The following is a 20386-nucleotide window of genomic DNA, read 5'->3' as shown; positions in this document are numbered from 1 at the left end:
AAAACATTGTTTTTTTGGTGTAAATTTAAATTTGCTATCGTAAATGTTAGCATCACCTCCGCCTTTGTGGGATGCACGGGGGATATGGTCACTAGTGTAACCAGGAGGTGAGGCCTCATTTAACACAGTAAATGCATCAGGCTTAAGCCATGTTTCAGTCAGGCCAATCACATCACAAGGTTATGATCAGTGATTATTGACTATAACCGCCTTTGAAGTGAGGGATCTAACATTAAGTAGCCCTATTTTGAGATGTGAGGTATCCCAATCTCTTTCAATAATGGCAGGAATGGAGGAGGTCTTTATCCTAGTGAGATTGCTAAGGCGAACACCGCCATGTTTAGTTTTGCCCAACCCAGGTCGAGGCACAGACACTGTCTCAATGGGGATAGCTGAGCAGACTACACTGACTGTGCTAGTGGCAGACTCCACTAAGCTGGCAGGCTAGCTAACAGCCTGCTGCCTGGCCTGCACCCTATTTCATTGTGGAGCTAGAGGAGTTAGAGCCCTGTCTATGTTGGTAGATAAGATGAGAGCACCCCTCCAGCTAGGATAGAGTTCGTCACTCCTCAGCAGGCCAGGCTTGGTCCTGTTTGTGGGTGAATCCCAGAAAGAGGGCCAATTATCTACAAATTCTATCTTTTGGGAGGGGCAGAAAACAGTTTTCAACCAGCGATTGAGTTGTGAGACTGCTGTAGAGCTCATCACTCCCCCTAACTGGGAGGGGGCCAGAGACAATTACTCGATGCCGACACATCTTTCTAGCTGATTTACACACTGAAGCTATGTTGCACTTGGTGACCTCTGACTGTTTCATCCTAACATCGTTGGTGCCGATGTGGATAACAATATCTCTATACTCTCTACACTCGCCAGTTTTAGCTTTGCCAGCACCATCTTCAGATTAGCCTTAACGTCGGTAGCCCTGCCCCCTGGTAAACAGTGTATGATCGCTGGATGATTCGTTTTAAGTCTAATACTGCGGGTAATGGAGTCGCCAATGACTAGGGTTTTCAATTTGTCAGAGCTAATGGTGGGAAGCTTTGGTGTCTCTACTCCTCCCGTTACGGGGTCTGAGACAAGAGAAGGCTCGGCCTCAGACTCCGACTCGCTGCTTAATGGGGAAAACCGGTTGAAAGTTTCTGTCGGCTGAATGAGCGACACCGATTGAGCATTCCTACAGCATTTCCCTCCAGAAACCATGAGAAAGTTGTCCGGCTGCGGGGACCGTGCGAGGGGATTTATACTAACGTTACTATCTGTACTTATTGGTGGCACAGACGCTGTTTCATCCTTTCCTACACTGAAATGACCCTTGCATAGCGATTGCGTCTGAAGCTGGGCTTGCAACACAGCTATCTGTAATGTTACTACTTAGCTTCGGCTGTTGGAGGTCCTGACGAACCATGTCCAGATAAAGCGTCCGGAGTGAAAAAGTTGAATGGGAAAAAACAAAAATACAAGTGGTAATTAAAAAGTAAAAACTGTAAAGTTGTCAGGTAGCAAAGTAAGGTTGGCAACAAAACGCACTAAACGCACAGCAACACGTAAACAAGTCTGCAAGTTGTGACCGGAAATGGCGACAGTAGTCAATGAGTTACTGTCTTGTGATGCAAGAATGCAGTATGTATGTGATGCAGTACCAGTCAAAAGTTTGATGATATGATACTAACTTCAATCTATTAGCCCTATAATGAATTATATTCTGAAATTTCATCTGAAGGTTTCTTTGAATCAGTACACCACACACACGATTTCTAGCCTGTGACAGCCACGCCCTGACCTTAGAAAGCAGTTTTCTGTCTCTATTTGGCTAGGTCAGGGTGTGATGTGGGGTGGGCATTCTATATTTTGTTTTCTAGGTTCCTATATTTATATGTTTTGGCCGGGTAAGGTTCTCAATCAGGGACAGCTGTCTATCATTGTCTCTGATTGGGAATCATACTTGGGTAGCCCTTTTTCCCTCCTTCAGTGTGGGTAGGTAACTTTGTTTGTGGCACTTAGCCCTGTAAGCTTCACGGTTGTTTCCTTCGTTTGTTGTTTTGTTGGTGACATTTTAAAAGAAAAGAAAATGTACGCTCACAACGCTGCACTTTGGTCCACTTCTTTTGATGGCCGTGACACTCATTAATAATATATCTAGTCACATGTCCAGGGTTTCTGGTTTACTTTTATCTTCCAGTATTGAGTGACTGTCCTGGTCAGGAAAGTTCAAATCCAAAATTGTATCCATCACCTTTGTTGGTGGTGTATGTTTTTAGCACAACAAGCTTTGGCATGCCAAACGTGTGCTCAATGTGTCTGCTTCGGTGCCATCATTACTTGAATGAGGGAAGAAACTGTTTTGCGAAAATGACTTCCACCAACCCCTATGGCCTAGATGATTATAGTATCTATGGGGATCAAAGTTGCTATGTGAGGGTGCGTTGGGACTGCTTTTCACATGTATTACTATAACAAGACATGGGATACTTGTTAAACATAGTATGTAATGTGACTGACAAAAACCTACATCTCCATATAAATGCAACTGGTATCTTAGTGGAAGACACACAAAGGATGCAGTTTGAACTCTGTTACACTGTCAGTAACTCCACTGCTCTTTTATTAATAAATGAGCATAAATGAGAAGTATAATATACCAACAAATGAAAATGGCAGATGCTGCTTTTTGCTTTGGTATTAACCTGCAATTTGTAACATATCATGCCAAGAAAAAAGGCAGTAACTGCCGTTTAAGCGTCAAAGGTAATTTTAGAGGTCAGGGACAATTAATAAAACTGAAGCCATTTTTCTCAGTTCAACGCTATGAACAGTTACTGCCTTTTTGCTTGGTAGGGCAGTATAGCACAACCCATTACACCCCTTTGTTGATCGTTGTTGTAGCCTGTTGCATGCATTTACTCTCTTATCTCAGCGATCAACCACATCGGCTGAACAGATAACAGAAGCAGTTGTGAGATACTCCTACCTCCTCCTACCCAGTTGTAGTCTAGTCATTCCGTACACTCTAGACTACACAACTACACAACAGTTTTATTATCTATCTCTCCATCGAGATGAAACTCTGTTCTAGATAGATGCCTCGAATGATAGGGCATCGTCATGTGCTCTCGACTACCCAACCACTGCACAGATGAGTGAAAGGCTGACTGCATCCAGACACTGTCCCATTTTGAAACAGGTTACATCTACCACCTTAACAAGTCCTCTCAACCTGGGAAACGTTCACATGCACACAGTCAGATGCTGTCCCAGGGAGGGAGGGAGGGAGGGAGGGAGGGAGGGAGGGAGGGAGGGAGGGAGGGAGGGGGAGAGCGAGAGGGAGGGGGAGAGAGGGGGAGAGATTGAGGGAGGGAGGGAGGGAGGGAGGGAGGGAGGGAGGGGGAGAGAGAGAGAGAGAGAGAGAGAGAGAGAGAGAGAGAGAGAGAGAGAGAGAGGGAGGGAGGGAGGGAGGGAGGGAGGGAGAGGGGAGGGGGGGAGGGAGGGAGAGAGAGGGAGAGAGAGATAGAGAGGGAGAGAGAGAGAGAGAGAGAGAGAGAGAGAGAGAGAGAGAGAGAGAGAGAGGGGGGGAGAGAGAGAGAGAGAGAGAGAGAGGCTATACACAGGTTTTCTCCCACTCACTTATTTTTCAGTGGGCATTGCGTATTCTCACTTCTTAATCTCCATGATCCTATCAATTAAATAAGGAGGATGAATGCTTAATGATGAATCATAATGCTTAGCTTAAAATATATTTCTATAAAGCATTATTTCACATTTTAGTCCCAGAAATGTGCACACGGCGGGAGGCCTATGAGAGAATGTTCTAAAATGCAATTAGCAGGTGTTAGGTTCCAATTCTCAGAGTAAAAAGCTCTACGGACACTATGAAAGGTTAAACCAAGTTTATTCTTCCCAGAGGATCAATACAGCTGCATTAGACAAAACAGATTTCCACCAACACAAGTATATATAATCCAATTTAGATGCACTCCTCCTTCTCTCCAACCCTGACATTTGTTATGGTTCAACAGGATGACGAAGTGATGGGGTAATAAACCGTTCCTCCTCCCTTAAGGTGACCTGACCTCAACCCCCTTGATGCCTAATCCAAAGCTCTCCACCCGTATCACCCTCCCCTCTACCCAGCACATTCCAAAGCCATCTGGCTCCTACAGATAACCATTTAACTTCTGATGTAAAAACCAGTCTCTATCACTCCTCAGATACTATAGTATTACTCCTGATGTATCATGTCTCTAGTATAACAATGTTATAAAGTTTAACCCAGAATCTAACACAGGAAAACACAGTTCTAAAATGTGTTCCACACATGCAAGCGGACAGAGATGGGAATATCGGTTAGAAATGTAGAAAGAGGAGAGATAAAGATGCAACAACTGTCATGGGTTGCTCATATGATTAGGATAATGCCTTTCGCTGCAAGACATTTAAATACATTTGAAAGAATAGAACAGGAGAATGCATATGAGGATGTCTTCATAACATAATTGGCTCCACGTTTCTATGGTGGGATTTTGGCTATAGACTACTTTGAGCAAGATAACACATGCTTCATAATATGAAGTAAAATGTCCAGGTTTCAAACAATTTAAGGACATAAAAAATATAGAAATGCTAATGATAGGTCTAACCTTCAGGTAAAACCTTCCCAATTAAATGTTAACTGGCTACAAAGTAACCTATGCCTACATGGCAAAATGATTTTGTCTACCTGGCATTTGCATCAATCCAAGTGGTCATTTGTTTTTCAAACTTCTGTGCTACAGAAACGCTAACCAAACAGTGCTACTGTAGGTGCCTGCACACCTGAATTAAAGGGTAACTACACAAAAAAAAAAAATCTTAGATTTTTCCCAGCCGTCAAAACTGGTCTCCTGATGTGGTTCAAACATTGGATTTAGACCATCTCATTGTGTTGTGTTTCTATATAAACAAGTGTAACTGGGAGTAAAAACCTTCTGACACAGTTGATAACTTCATTTTTCTCTTTCAATAGTATTACCCTACTTGCACAGTACAGCATGGGTTGGCCTGACTGTGAAAAACCAATATGGGATTCATCATTTTAAATAACTTAGAGTGTATGTGTCAGCATGGTGTATTGGAGGTGAAGTCAAGTGCAGGAGGGCAGATACAATGAACAGGCGCACTTTTATTATAGTTCCAAAAACGAGAGCACTACATGAAACAAACACGCTCAGAAAACGGAACATAAAAGTGGAGCGCGTAAACTAACACCACCTAACATGAAAACAATTACACACAAAGCATGATGGGAAACAGAGGGTTAAACACAAGTAGCTTAATTGGGGAAATGTAAACCAGGGATGTGTATGGAAACAAGACAAGACAAATGGACACACGAAAAATGGAGCGGTGATGGCTAGAAAGCCGGTGACGTCGATCGCCGCACGCCGCCCGAACAAGGAGAAGGGGTGACTTCGGCAGAAGTCGTGACAGTATGCCACTGTTTCTCATATCATTTTTCACCCAGGGCGCCTTTCCTTTGCCCGGGCAGCCCATTTAGGACATTTTGGGAAAAATGTGAGTATACCCACTTCTCCAGGCCCACTACACCACTGACTACAACCTTTTAAAACAGACAAAGCAGCATATTACTGTTCATTATCCTTGGATTTTTGAAGCTGACGGGTATTGTACTGTACAGTACATTACTTTCCTTTTATGGACCTACCAACTTCCTGTGTCTTTCCTGCTGGCCCCGCCTCTTACTGTTATGTCACAATCTGTGTGATGTGGTTCCTAGCGTCCTCTGATGTGGTCTGGTCAGACTGTGTAGAGGTTTCATTCTTAGTCTGCTGCTGTGACTCAAGAGATACTTACTTGTGGGAAGTGTATCAGCACTTCTGTGACCCCATTTTATCTAGAGAAAAGAGGTGTGTATGTAGACAAATGCAATGCTTCTAATATAACTGCTACCCATGATACAATAAAATACAACATAGAAAAATAATATGATATACGTGACCTTTCAAAAGTTTGGGGTCACTTAGACATGTCCTTGTTTTTGAAAGAATTAATTAATTAAAATAACATTGAATTGATCAGAAATACAGTGTAGACATGAATGTTGTAAATGACTATTGTAGCTGAAAATGGCAGATTTTTTATGGAATATCTACATAGGCATATGGATGCCCATTATCAGCAACCTTCACTCCTGTGATCCAATGGCACGTTGTGTTAGCTAATCTAAATGGATCATTTTAAAAGGCTAATTGATCATCAGAAAACCCTTTTGCAATTATGTTAGCACAGCTGAAAACTGTTATTCTGATTAAATAAGCAATAAAACGAGCCTTCTTTAGACTAGTTGAGTATCTGGAGCATCAGCATAACAGTGGGGTCGATTACAGGCTCAAAATGGCCATAAACAAAGACTTTCTTCTGAAACTCGTCAGTCTATTCTTGTTCTGAGAAATGAAGGCTATTCCACGCGAGAAATGTCCAAGAATCTGGAGATCTTGAACAACGCTGTGTACTACTCCCTTAGTACCTGCAAAACACCAGGCTCAACGTCAGTGAAGAGGCGACCTTGGGATGCTGGCCTTCTAGGCAGAGTTGCAAAGAAAAAGCCCTATCTCAGACTGGTCAATAAAAATAAAAGATTATGTGCAGAAGAACACAGACACTGGACAGAGGAACTCTGCCTAGAAGGCCAGCATCCCAGAGTCGCCTCTCCACTGTTGACATGGAGACTGGTGTTTTTCAGGTACTATTTAATGAAGTTGCCAGTTGAGGACTTGTGAGGCGTCTGTTTCTCAAACTAGACACTAATGTACTTGTCCTCTTGCTCAGTTGTGCACCGGGGCCTCCCACTCCTCTTTCTATTCTGGTTAGAGTCAGTTTGCGCTGTTCTGTGAAGGGAGTAGTACGAGATCTTCAGTTTCTTGGCAATTTCTCACATGGAATAGCCTTCATTTCTCAGAACAAGAATATACTGACAAGTTTCAGAAGAAAGTGCTTTGTTTCTGGCCATTTTGAGCCTGTAATTGAACGCACTGTTATGCGGAGCAGCACAGGGGAAACCAAGAGCAGACAAGGAAACAGGGATGAATGGTATTCCAAGGTATTTATTGTAACACAGGGAGAGTTGAAGTGCAGATCCGGGGAAGCTCGAATGAGTTGTAGGAAACCAGATGTGGAGGCTGAGGTTGGAGTGAGCTGGGTTTGGACAGGGTGAACAGGTCCGGAGGGGAATCCAAGGGAGTGATGGTGAGCCGAATCCAGAACAGGGTAGCGAGATGTGAAACAGGAGACAGGAATAGGAGTCAGAGCGGCAAAACAGGAGTCAGAGCGGCAAAACTGAACAGGGTCGGCAAAACTGAGTCAGAGCGGCAAAACTGAACAGGATCGGCAAAACAGGAGTCAGAGCGGCAAAACTGAACAGGATCGGCAAAACAGGAGTCAGAGCGGCAAAACTGAACAGGATCGGCAAAACAGGAGTCAGTGCGGCAAAACTGAACAGGATCGGCAAAACAGGAGTCAGAGCGGCAAAACTGAACAGGATCGGCAAAACAGGAGTCAGAGCGGCAAAACTGAACAGGATCGGCAAAACAGGAGTCAGAGCGGCAAAACTGCAGTGAGAGGATAAACAGCTTCAGGCAAGGAAACACAGCAGGATACAGGATCTTAAATAACACATAGCTAGACGCATGACTGACTGAACGGAGATTGCGATCTGGCAGAGTGGAAGTAGCAGGACTGAGTATTTGTAGAGTTCTTGATTATGGAACGGGTTGCAGCTGGTGGGGATCTGCTCTGACTCCAGCACACCTGTCTCCAACCACACAATCACACACACAGAGAGGGAGAGGGAGAGGGAGAGGGAGAGGGAGAGGGAGAGGGAGAGGGAGAGGGAGAGGGAGAGGGAGAGGGAGAGGGAGAGTGTACTGCGGGAATGGCTGCAGGTCAAGGAGACAACGGATGTCCACTAGGGCTGGAGCAGATGTGACACCCACAAACGCTGATGCTCCAGATACTCAACTAGTCTAAAAAAAGTCCAGTTTTATTGCTTATTTAATCAGAATAACAGTTTTCAGCTTGCTAACATAATTGCAAAAGGGTTTTCTAATGACCAATTAGCCTTTTAAAATGATAAACTTGGATTAGCTAACACAACGTGCCATTGGAACACAGCAGTGATTGTTGCTGATAATGGGCCTCTGTACGCCTATGTAGATATTCCATTTAAAATCTGCCATTTCCAGCTACAATAGTCATTTACAACATTAACAATGTCTACACCGTATTTCTGATCAATTTGATGTTATTTTAATGAACAAAAAATGTGCTTTTCTTTCAAAAACAAGGACATTTCTAAGTACCCCAAACCTTTGAACGGTAGTGTGTATAAAGTGACTAACCAAAAGTCAGGAAAGTGCAAATATATTTGTGCCCTGTTCTAAGCTCTTGATTGACCGCCACAGATACACACGTGTAGCCTTTTCCTGCAGTCAAATGACCTAGTAGCCTCATGGGTGGAATGTTATTCATGTTTTTTTTTAAACTGTGTTTATATGTCAAACGGTTTAGTTAAATTTCAGTCTTCTGTGATGTACATAAAGTGTAAAATTGGGATGCAAACTCAAAATTATGGTATAGGTGTCTTCTTCTTTTAAGCCCATAACCATGTGTGTGAAGTGTATACTTTCGTTTCAAAGTAGGTTTGTTTATGACTACCAATAAACACTCTGTGTGATCCTGATTTAGCCCAGTACAGTAAAAGGTTAATCGATAAAATGTTTTTGGGTCTCCCCCCGTGGTTCCTGGATATTACTTAGCCCACGCTGGTTGGCTGTTAGCGGAAGAGGAGGAAGCAGCAACTTCAGAGATTCCTGGATGTTTAGAAACCCCCATGTAGGTTAACCCTGGCCCTGACATCCACATTTCGACTGACAGTGGTGTCCTAGATTGTGATGACGGAACAAATCGGGGAAACTAAGTCCTAGAAGACCTGAGCCACATCAAAGTCAGTCAAGCCTTAATGAAGAACCTGAACTCGCTCCAAGATCCCTCACTTACCATTGCTTCAGCTCTGAGATAGCGTAGTATAGCTTTTTATGTATCACGAACTGGATATCAAATTGTTTTGCAACTAAGAGAATATGACGCTTTGTTTCAGGAAGGGCTGTAAATGACCCACCGAAAGATTTTTCTTGTCTCTTAAAATGAATCAAACCAATGTGTTTGGCCTGAACTCAGTTCTTTGCTGTGACCCTAGTGGAACTAGTCATGTCCAGGCCCGCTATTTGGGACGTATTGTGTTAGGGTTCAACCTTGTACTGTGAAATTAATCATTCAAGACACATCTACCGATGTAGGATCTAAATTTGAGCCAATTCTTCTACAGCAGGAAAATAATCCTGCAGCAACAGGAAATGTGAATTATAATGTGGATTATAATAAATGAGGGAAAATCAAGTCTGACATTTTAAACCTCAAATATACGACAAGTGTGCATTTCCTGCTGTCCAGGAAAATTCTCAGCAACAAAAGAGTGATCAAACTAGGATCCTACACCTGTAGTAGATATGATATACCATGAATAGTTGGGAATCTACCCTTGCTGTCATTGTGTAAATGCCAATAATACAAAATATAACCGCATTGTCTCGATATCATGTTCATCATCTCATCATGTTCATCATCTCAAGAGGGAAAAAACTAAACCATGACAAGGCAAGAAATGTGAGGATGGAAACTCACAGTGCTGTCTATCTGAACCCATGGTTACATAATGATCGGCATGACAATCCTGGCCAGTTGCTGGTTCTATTGTGTTCTGAGTATTGAAGTGTGGGAGTATCAAGAGTAAGGAAGTGTGCAGTGTCTATATACATATAGTTGTATTATTACTAGGATACGATTTTAACTTTGTGTGTGTTACTTTCCCAGGACAGTGAAAATCTCACAAAGATTTTGATATCAAATTGCAGGAAAAACATTTACACACATCATCATTTGAATCACATTGTTTAAGCACACAGTTTTGCCACGCACATAATTTTAAGCACATTACCAAATGAATTGAGTTGATCTAATATAATATAATCAACAACAACAAAAAGTCAGTAGCCTCCTATGGCCATGACAATCACACGGCTTGACAATGGCTGTTTAAACTGACGTACTGTCGCTGTGACATAGACATACATCGTCCTACCTATCAGAACTATTGACACGATCTGGCCCATAACCATACAGCTGGCTGGTTGGCTAATGTCAGTATCAAATGATTTGGCAAACGCATTGTTGAGGCCTCCATAACACTAATGATATTAATGACAATACTTGTCATTAACAGTCTTTTGCAAATGACTTTCTCATGGAACAAAGTTATCTGGCCTATTATGGACCCCAAAAAGGACTTGAAATCCCCAAAATATGACAATAAGATTTCAGTAACACTTTACTTGACACTCAGTATTCTAACACATTATGACACAGTCGTAACCATGTCCTATGTCATAACAGCTGACATAACTTGTCATAAACGATCATAATAATTGCGTTATTATATGTCTGGTTATGACATATAATGTGTCAAAACCCACATTTATTCAAATAATATGTTTCCCTACCAAGAAGTTCCCTTTTGTTTGCAAGTTTGTTTCTTAAATCCTTTCTTGTTGTTGTAATGAATTATTTACAGTCATGTTTTCTTTCATCATATGTTAAATCATTTGTAGGAAATACACTTTATGACACTGTCATGAATCATTATGTGTCACTTTACTTGGACTAAGTATTATGACCATCATATAATCATATAAGCCAGATAGGTCTATCATGTACATGCCCTTATGTCAATCATCAGTCAAAAAGGAGGGTGTCTGGTCCTGCTCCTGATTCCTACTCCTGCAGTCATCAGCCACAGAGCATTGGGGTATGTGCAATTACAATGATAATTGAATATGGTCAATTAATATTTTTAGTATATGACATAAGCATATTGTTGACACGTAGGCTATGGTGTAAAGCAATGTTTTGCCCTGTGTGGTAGGTTTTGTGGGTTTTGACACTCTTATGTAGGTGTGTGTCATAACCAGTCACAATATAACACAATATACAGTATTTCACAATAGGTCTAAAGATCTGTGTCATGACAGTATTATGAACATATTATAACAGGTTATAGCAGGTTATGTCAGCTGTTATGACACATTATGACATGGTTACGACAGTGCCATAACGTTTTATGACGCTGGGTGTCAAGTAAAGTGTTACCAAGATTTCCGTAGATGACAGCAGTAACTACGTGCACTACTTTTGACACTGTGTGGTTAGCTAGTAAGCATTAAGCAGAGGATGAAAGGCAATCGCAGCATCACAGGAAGTGAAACTTCTGAGTAGACACACAGCCACTACAGTATAAAACCTACAGCATCACCTCAGACAACCTGAACAGAATCAGAACACGGCAGCAGTGAGACAACCAGTGAGACAACCAGACCAAGACTACAACACAGCAGCGACCTTTCACTAAGGACGACAAGACTAACAAACAAATCATGGGTTCTACTTCAAACGCACACTTTTTGATGGTAAGTGATTACTTGAGTGTCTTCAAGATATCAGCGGAGTTTGCCACTGGTGTCTGTATCTACTGAGCAAGAAGTTGAAATTGTTTTAAATAGTTTTTTTCAGTTCTGTCGTTTTGATGATCCGTTTTACCTTATTGGGTTCATAGTAGAGTAAAGATTATGTTTTATGTTTTGCTGTTGAATTTGCCTGGCTCATAGTGTAAATCAGCAAACATATTTAGCAACAAATTTAGCAAAACTGTCCTATATATGCCTTCATTCAGAGGTGATACCAGGCCACCAACAGTCCCTCTGTTCCTCAGGTGCTGTGTTTAATGGGGTTGTTGGTGATGATGATGATGATGGGTGCAGAGGCTGTCCCCCACGTCCATCCAGGATTGACAGGGAGACGCTCACAGAACAACCTTCAGGGACACAAGAAGCCTGTAGAGCCTTCAGCTCCAAACACAATAACTGTCCCCCTGCACCTGGACCCGAGCGACTTGATTCCTTCCCGCCCCGTCAGATCCATTGGGAATCATTCCATCTCCCCATGGACTACCAAGTGAGGACCTGCAACGAGCTTACATAGACACCATAGAAATACCACAATACACACAGACAAACATTTTTATTATTATATATATTTTTATATGCCTTTCAAAATAATAACAATACATTTTATTTGAGCCTTTCAAAATACCTAAGAACACTTATAAATAAAATATGAAAATGCTATATGCTTATATGAAATATGCCTTTCATACCATTAGGAAGCTTGCTTGAAAAAACGCCTGAATTCTCAGCTGTGCTCTGTTGAATACATTGTGATCTCTAATATTGTCCTCTCCCCTTCTCTTTCTATCTCCTCTCTCTCTGTCTCTCCAGCATCACCTATGATGAGTCCCGCTTTCCCCAAACCATCTCGGAGGTCAGGTGCTCTCTGGAGGGCTGTCTGAACGTCGCGGGTAAGGAGGACAGGAGCCTGGAGTCCAAACCCATTTACCACCAGATCCTGGTCCTGAGGAAGGTGATGGGGAGCGAGAACAGATACTACTACCGGCTGGAGGCAAAGATCATCGCGGTGGGCTGCACCTGTGTCAGGCCTAGCATTGAATACCAACAGTAATGATATCAGTGCTGTTGGTTGGGCCGTGAGTGTTGGCAATACCAAGGTTGCAGGTTCGATCCCCACATTCATTGAAAGTATTTGTGTGTTAGTTTTATGGAGCTTTGGCTCTATGTCATTGAAAGATCGATTTGAATAATCAAATATGGATATATTTTCTATTGAGCTTTAAATCACAAAATTAATTATGTATTTATTCAGTATATGGTTCTATTTATTTTTGGGTTATTTAATGTATTGGATGATATTTTGGTATTTATTGAATAAAGAAATTCACATGTTCAATTCAAAACAGAACTCCTTTAATTCTCTTTTGGCATCTAAAATAGAGCATCATTTCTGTACATCAACATGCAGCCACATCATTCCCTGACCTCCATTCGCTTCAGTAGATTTACAATGATTTTGGCTCCAACAGACTCAAGTTTACAAACCAAACTCATAAGGACATTTAAGTTAAAACCTTGCCTGCAAGTGTGAGCTCAAAGCAAAATGTGTGATATCAAAGTATTTTTACTGAAGCATACACACTCATGCTCACGCTCATCCTTACGGAAACGCTCACACTCACACTCAGACCCACCGTTGGCACTGTTGGCATGTCAGCAAAGCACAGAGAGAATCCTGAGCAGAACACTGAAGAAGGTAGCAATGACGTCATCCTTTGTCATGTGTTTCAGCTCGATCTTTTAATATCTTTTTTTGTTGTACTGATCAGTTCCTAAAGCAGGGCACACTGACCAATCCGCTTCAGTCGTTGACATAACCACCTCTCTCATGTGTCATCATTAGAATCTCATAGTCTCAGTCTTTTCTCCAAACGACTGAACCCAGAGGGCTACAGTCTGAACAGGCTGGCGAACGCCCTTCAAAATGGCTTCCAAAATAAGTTCAGCTCGTGTTGTGATCAGGCCGTCATGAAACCTACAACACAGAGTTCAGAGATAGGACAGTTAGAAAAGACACGAGCGCACACACGTGACTAGTGCACATGTAAGTAAGCATACAAACAACAAGGGTCTCTTATACAGATGTTGTACTTTTTTAAATTGATATTGAGTGACACATCACATACATCTGTAACTGGTACATATTAGTACAAACAGCCTATTCCCCTAATAATCAAATCTACTATATCTGAAAAAACACCAAAGAAACTAGCCATGCACAATCAACACTACACTACTCACCACAGTGAAACACAACACCCATTGACTACAGAATAAATACAGAGATAATTAACGCAAATAGGAGCTTTCCTATTTGAGATAGATATAAATTGCGAAGTCGGTAGCATCAGTATCCCATTCAATGACTATTTATGTACTGTACACAAGCTAACATGCCAAAAAGTGGTGAAAAGTGTAACAAACATTATGTGTAGAATGCTTTAAATTGAAGTATATGTGTCAGTGATTTTATTGACCAGAACTTTAAAAAAGTAAGCTATGTTTAGATTTCTTGCAAATAAGAATGTGTTCAAGGTCTATTATAAATACCCAGCCTACAGAAGGTATAATTAGCTACTAAATGATGCATAGTGCTCTTATACTCTGCTACACTCAAGAGCAATACAAAACTACATCTTGATTTTCTGTCTCTCCAGGAAACCGCCTTGTGTGCACTTCTCCTACTTCAACTTCATCATTGTGGATTCTCGTCTGTCAAACAAATCCCACGTCCATTTTAAGAACCTGTCATGCTAGTCTCTTTATCTTGTCTCTTCTCTTCCCTCCTATTCTCACGCAACAAAACAGAGGCACCACGGGCTCTCTTTCTTTGTCTCCATCTCTCTCTCTACCCGCTCTCCTCCTTGTGCTCTCTGTTTTTCCTCACCTCCACAGCGTGCTTGTCCTGAAAGAGAGAAACACAGACACCACTCTTTAGACTTCCCGTCTGTATTATATCAACAAAATAATGGTTAGAGGTAATGATATTCTATGGATGGACTAGTCAGTAGAGTGTATCTCAAATGTGTCTTGATTGTTTCTCAAACCAGCTACATTACATAGAGGTAATACACAGCACTCTGAACTTTAACATCACAAAAAATTAAATATCTTAACCAAATAGAACTATTCTGACAGAATATTGATGATATTATCCATCACAGAAGAAAAAAAAAAAAAGAAAACAACGGAGATAGAGTTAGGGTTGGGGTTAATTCCATTTCAATGTTCATCAATGCACTTCCTGTATTGAGTGAATTGAAATGGAATGGACCCCAATCCTGCCTTGGGTATCAGCTGAGTGTAACTCTACCTTCTCCTGCAGGCGTTCCAGCATAGCGGCCAGGTGTGCCTCCCGTTTCTCCTTGTTGTGCTCCATGCGCAGCTCCATGCGCTCCTTGGCCAGCCGAATGAAGTTGTTGTGTTCCTCCAGGGCCTTCTGGGCCACCTCACGCTCGTGTTCCCGCTTCTCAGCCAGGTGCTTCAGCAACTCAGCCTCCTGGCACTAGGGTGTGATAGAGAAGGGTAGAGGGAGGGGTGAGTGGATGATCAAAGACCAGAGTCCCTATCTCTTCAATGATGCAAAGCAGTCTTGCTTAACTCTGCACACCTGACTCTAAGAATTCCATGTCCCCACCAAACTGGAAAATTTAATTCTGAATTTGGTTAACATTCCCATATCCGCCTTTCCCTCTTGACCCCTGACCTCTGACCCCTCACCTTTCTCCTCTCCTCAGCGGCGTCCAGCTTTCTCTGGATCTCTTCCAGGGAAGGCTCCCTGCGTGGTGGTGTGGTGGCGAGAGGGTTCGGACCCCCGTCAAACGAGGGGGGCTTCAGGATGACCTCGAAGGCCTGGCCGGATCTCCTTTTGTTCAGCTCAATCACCTCCATGTCCCTGATGATGCACAGATTCAGGTCCACCACATCTGCAGAGGGTAGAGATTAAGAAAAGTGTGACATTGTATAAAGGAAGGACCCAAAGGAAATAGAATACCAATGAGGGGGCGGGGTGCCATTTGTGTAGCTGCATCAAAAAACAATAATTATAGTAAGCTGATTGCTGGCTCATTGAATGAAATGGCTTCTATGGTGTGTTGTGGGACTTGCAGGTGGATTGTGGTAAAATTGTGTAAAGCTATTTGCCTTTCTTGGTGGGCTTTTCTTTGGCTTCAGGTAGGATGCAGGAACAGAAGATGGACACTAGAGGGAGCTCCCGTATCTTGTCTCTGTAGGCTGCAGGGGAGAGAAGACCATTAGCATGAATCTCCCTCTCCCTCTCCCTCTCCCTCTCCCTCTCCCTCTCCCTCTCCCTCTCCCTCTCCCTCTCCCTCTCCCTCTCCCTCTCCCTCTCCCTCTCCCTCTCACACACATGCAAACACACATACATTACCTGCGAGAGTCATTCTGCCTCTTGTTTATCTTCTAAAGACACTGTGGTGAATCAGATAGTCCTAGAAGGGGAGACAATAAAAGTTGATTAACATCAGACCCTGCAATCTGCAAACACATGTTAAATCCCTGTACAGCAACAGAAATCCACTACCATTACAATAAAACGGACCATTGTGAACTACTGTAAAGCCTTTATTCAAACCCACTCATAGAGAGCATTTGAGCCCTTACGCTTGTCACAAAAAGAGAGAGGGAGGGGTGAGGAAGAGATAGAGAGGAGGATGGGGTTTGGGTGAGAGCACCATCTGCATTCTGCTGCAGAAGTGACCTAACCACTAAGCTCTCTCTCTCTCTCCTCGTGATAATAAGGTGGACAGATCACACATGATCAGAGCATGATGGTACACTTTTGTTATATAATTAAACAACATACAGGCCTTATTGTCTACAGCAAAAAAGGAGAAAGTGATGGATGGAGAGAAAAAGAGATACTTGATAATAACATCATAATAATCTTTCCATTTGTGTTATCTCCTGCTCTTCAAGCTATCGCTGTGACTCAATTGTGGTCTATTCATTTCACCACAAAGACAACAAAAGAATCCACCCACAGAGAATCTGAATATTCTCTCTCGCACTTTCTTTGCTTTTCTCTCCTCTCTCTTTCTCTCCATCCACTCCTTTCTCACTGGCCCCTAATCTTACACACTTACACAAAGCTACCTCGCAACAGTAGCTAGGCCACTAGGCCACATGATACATTCCCCTTACATACTCAAAACCTTCAGTCATGACTAACTGCAGGACTACTGTTCCACATTGAACATTGCTGTTGTTGAACCTGCCTACTGTGAGGCTTGACTGTAGAAAGAGTCTGCAATATACTCAATCCTACACCTACTTGAATTCAACATGCTTTTATGACTTAGCTTCCTTTTTCAATGAAGTGTCTTGTTGCCTGTTATATTGTTTCCTCGATATTTCTGAGTGAGTATTCATGCCGTGTTGAAAGAACAGGAAGGCACCACACAGGGAGAGAGTAGGAGGAGTAGGAGGGAACCAAAGGCCCATACACAACCCTGCACACACACACGCACGCACTATGAACGCACGCACAAGCACACTTCTTCCCACAGTGTAGATGAATACACACATCGTACAGATTTCATTATCACCAGTCAATCACAATAAAAAAGGAATCCCATAGTTATCACTGATATCTCAATCCTAATCTTAGACTCACAATCTCCTCATTGCATAACCAAAGTCATCTCATAGTCATCTTGTACTGATCATCAACATCTTCTTTCTCACTTTAAGCTATTTCTTCAACAAGTAAAGCATTTTGTAATAAATGCATAATAAGTAACGCACACTGTATGAATTGCATAAACTGCATGTCTGAGAACCAAAGTCACTTTACAAAATCAGCTGGGACAGACTGTTTCTTGTTGTTTCACTACATTTCAACCCATCTGTGGATAATCTGTGCAGCCAGACACTGTGCACATGCACACACTCGAACAACTGAGGTGAGGTAAACTCCCTGTGCAACTCGGGTGATGTCATAGCCAATGCTGCACAGAGAATGTCCATCATCTGTGTCAGAGAGGCATCCCATGCATACACTCTGTTTTCTGTGGCTAAAGCCTTTTCAGATATAAAACAGAACAATCTTTAGAGAATGCACAACATACACACTTAAATTAGAAAAATATACAAGAAAACAGCTTTGAAATTAATATAATAGGACTATATACAGGATGCAACATCTCATATTTTTGTTTGTTGTTTCAGTAGTTTTGATGGACTCACCCTGTGCTGAGCAATGTTGGTGGTACTCTCCTTTTATTTCTTTATCTCTCTTTCTTTCTTTCTTTCCCTCTCTCTCTGTCGTTCTGCTGCTGTTTGGGCTGCTCTCTCAGCAGCATCAGCACCACAACCAGCTATTACTGCATGACATCACCTCCCAGCCATCCCATTGGCCCAGAGGAATCAAGGCCCCTGATTGGCTGGAGAGATGGTGGAGGGAAGGGGATGGGGGTAATGTGGAGGAGGAAAGAGCTGGGGGTGAGGTTGTGTTCTTTAGCGTTTACTGAGTGGAGGCCAGCTGCAAGGATGGATACATCCTAAATGGCGAGAGGAACAAGATAATAGCAAATAGGTGGATAATAGTACAGTGACCAGGCACAAAGGATATGTAAGGACAGATGTTTGTCACAGCAGTTCAATGCATGTAAAGATGGGAGACATGAAAAGACAGAGAAATTAGGGGGGGGGGTTGCAGGAAATTAGGTTTAATAATGCAACATTTTTTCTCAGCCTCATGGCTAAATGTGTAGAAAATCAGGAAATTTGCTTTAAAACGCCAATATTTTCTCTTAGCTACATGGCAAAATGTGAACAAAAGCATGTGATGAGCTATAAAACAGCTAAAGAAAATGTCTCTGTCTCTGTCCCATAACAAAAAGTGGAATATTGCAGGAAATTTGCATTTATCTCTCTGCACCATGGCAAAATGTGTTGAAGTGTAGTAAGTTCGCTTATTTTCCCAGAACAAACAAAAACCTCTGAGGTCGGTCCCTCAAAAGCACTAGTTCCAGCCCTGATCCATGAGTTCATAATTTCTTGATAATTGAGTGAATGAAAACACTGGTCATGTCTACTCATGTTGTATGACACTGAGCTGAAGTACTGAAAACAGAAACCATGAATGGAGTACAAAATGTAAGTCGCTCTTTCTGATGAAACAAACGTGTGGTTGAATTTATTCAGCTACTGTGACTGTTGTCTTTTTGTTGTCTTGGCCATATTATATATCACGGCGTGTGAACTAATGGGTTATAGAGCAACCAACTCAATTATCTCAACACAGGTTGTAATATGGCTTTTTTCCTGGCTTGGCTTCCCCAGTGATTTTACCCACGCACCGCTACTGGTCAGAGATAACTTTTACAGTGCTTTGGGAGTCTGATGGCGGTCACTGACTGAAACGTCTCAGTGATTTTGCATGAGCATTGCATAGTGCTTTTCCTTAACTAGGCATACATAGCACTCTGAACAAAAAGTTAGTTGCAAAATCAGATGGGAATAATGTTGAATTAAGTGGCTGGTTGTGACTGGTTTGAGTCAGTCAGATTTTAGCAGTAAATGTCAGATCTATTACTGTCAGAACCGAGGGATCTGTCTCATCATTTTCAGTTCCAGAGCTCTGGATGACTAAACAACACTCACCTCGCAAACAGCCCTGTGTGGATCAGCCACTACCCACCCCCACACACACACACACACACACACACACACAAAAACACACAAATACACACACACACACTCACTCACTCATGTGTGCACACAAACTGTGTCTGGCTCAACTGCCTGCATGCTTCCTGTGTAAGCAGCCTGTTGACGGCTCTTCAAAACGGTCCACCTGTTCTTCTGGTTCTCCTACAAGTGTCTCAGTTTTAACGTTATTTCAATAACAGGACCTGAAATGAAGTTGAGATATAAAGGGTCTTTTTAAATAGCGATCAATAAATATTTCCGTAATATAATGGAAACAATTACTTAACATGCAGAGTGTGCAGGTTTTAATCCACCCCAGCACCATTACTATTAATCAGATGTGTTAGTAAGTGCTGGGATGGAGCAAAAAACCTGCAGACCCTGCAGCACCGTGGGACCAGGACTGTCAACCTCGTACTGACAATCTTTAGGCTTGTGTGAGACTCCACAGAGCTAGATCCCCTTAATAAACTACATGTCCCATGATGCCATGCATGGAAGTGGTACCTGGAACAGAACACGGAGTGCTCGAAGAACATCAGGAACACAGACTCCCAGCACGGCCATGGCATCAATCAGTGTTCGCAGAATAAACAGGAAGAGACTAGTAGCTGAAGAAAAAAGGGATAAAGGAAAATGTGATACTATAGGATGAAAGGAACCTGAGCCATCCACCAATTTACTTCAAAGACATTCTCTAGACATAAAAAGCTGCATTTCTGTGTGAAGACTCACAAGCATTAATAGCGGGAAACATTCATATTAATGATCGTGCCCTCAAGGCGAGAAGTCAGGTGCATTCGAATGATGTCGTAATACATTAGCGTTGCAAGGCAGGGGGATAAGGCCAGGGACTGTGGAGTGCAGCAGTTCAGGGAGGCAAATAAAACACATTAACAATAGAGTGCAGTAGAGAGAGGTGGTTTTATTAGCACAGGGTGCATTGTTATTAGACACAGAGGGGGGAGGGATCTCACCAGCCCAAATGATGTCATGCAGCTGCATGCCAGCAGGAGAGTCGTGTGCAGAGAGAGAGAAAGTGAGAGGAGGAGAAGGGGGGTGCGAGTGGGTGCTGATGAGAG

At 42.4% G+C, this 20386-nt stretch overlaps 2 protein-coding genes across 3 annotated transcripts; one reads left to right on the top strand and one right to left on the bottom strand.

The window, feature by feature from the left end:
* Positions 1-11414: 11414 nt before the first annotated feature.
* il17a/f1 (interleukin 17a/f1) lies at positions 11415-12975 on the top strand. The gene is made up of 3 exons (XM_020487103.2): positions 11415-11573; positions 11876-12117; positions 12441-12975. Exons 1-3 carry the CDS (start codon positions 11541-11543, stop codon positions 12679-12681), a joined length of 516 nt encoding a protein of 171 aa, XP_020342692.1. The 5' UTR covers positions 11415-11540; the 3' UTR covers positions 12682-12975.
* stmn4l (stathmin-like 4, like) lies at positions 12967-18398 on the bottom strand. 2 transcript variants are annotated; one of them, XM_031828770.1, is made up of 7 exons: positions 17838-18393; positions 16021-16081; positions 15774-15863; positions 15351-15556; positions 14944-15135; positions 14518-14535; positions 12967-13605 (listed from the first exon to the last, which is right to left on the bottom strand). In XM_031828770.1, the coding sequence occupies exons 2-7, from the start codon at positions 16031-16033 to the stop codon at positions 13597-13599; spliced, it is 528 nt and encodes a 175-aa protein (XP_031684630.1). In that variant the 5' UTR covers positions 16034-16081; positions 17838-18393; the 3' UTR covers positions 12967-13596. The 2 variants fall into 2 exon arrangements, with proteins under 2 accessions (XP_031684630.1, XP_020343412.1); XM_020487823.2 differs by having other exon boundaries at positions 12967-14535; positions 17838-18398.
* Between the last annotated feature and the right edge of the window lie 1988 nt (positions 18399-20386).

Source organism: Oncorhynchus kisutch, linkage group LG7 (genome assembly GCF_002021735.2).
Source record: "Oncorhynchus kisutch isolate 150728-3 linkage group LG7, Okis_V2, whole genome shotgun sequence".
NCBI lineage: Eukaryota > Metazoa > Chordata > Actinopteri > Salmoniformes > Salmonidae > Oncorhynchus > Oncorhynchus kisutch.
Note: the sequence above shows the minus strand (reverse complement) of the source record. Positions and strands in the feature narration are given on the sequence as shown.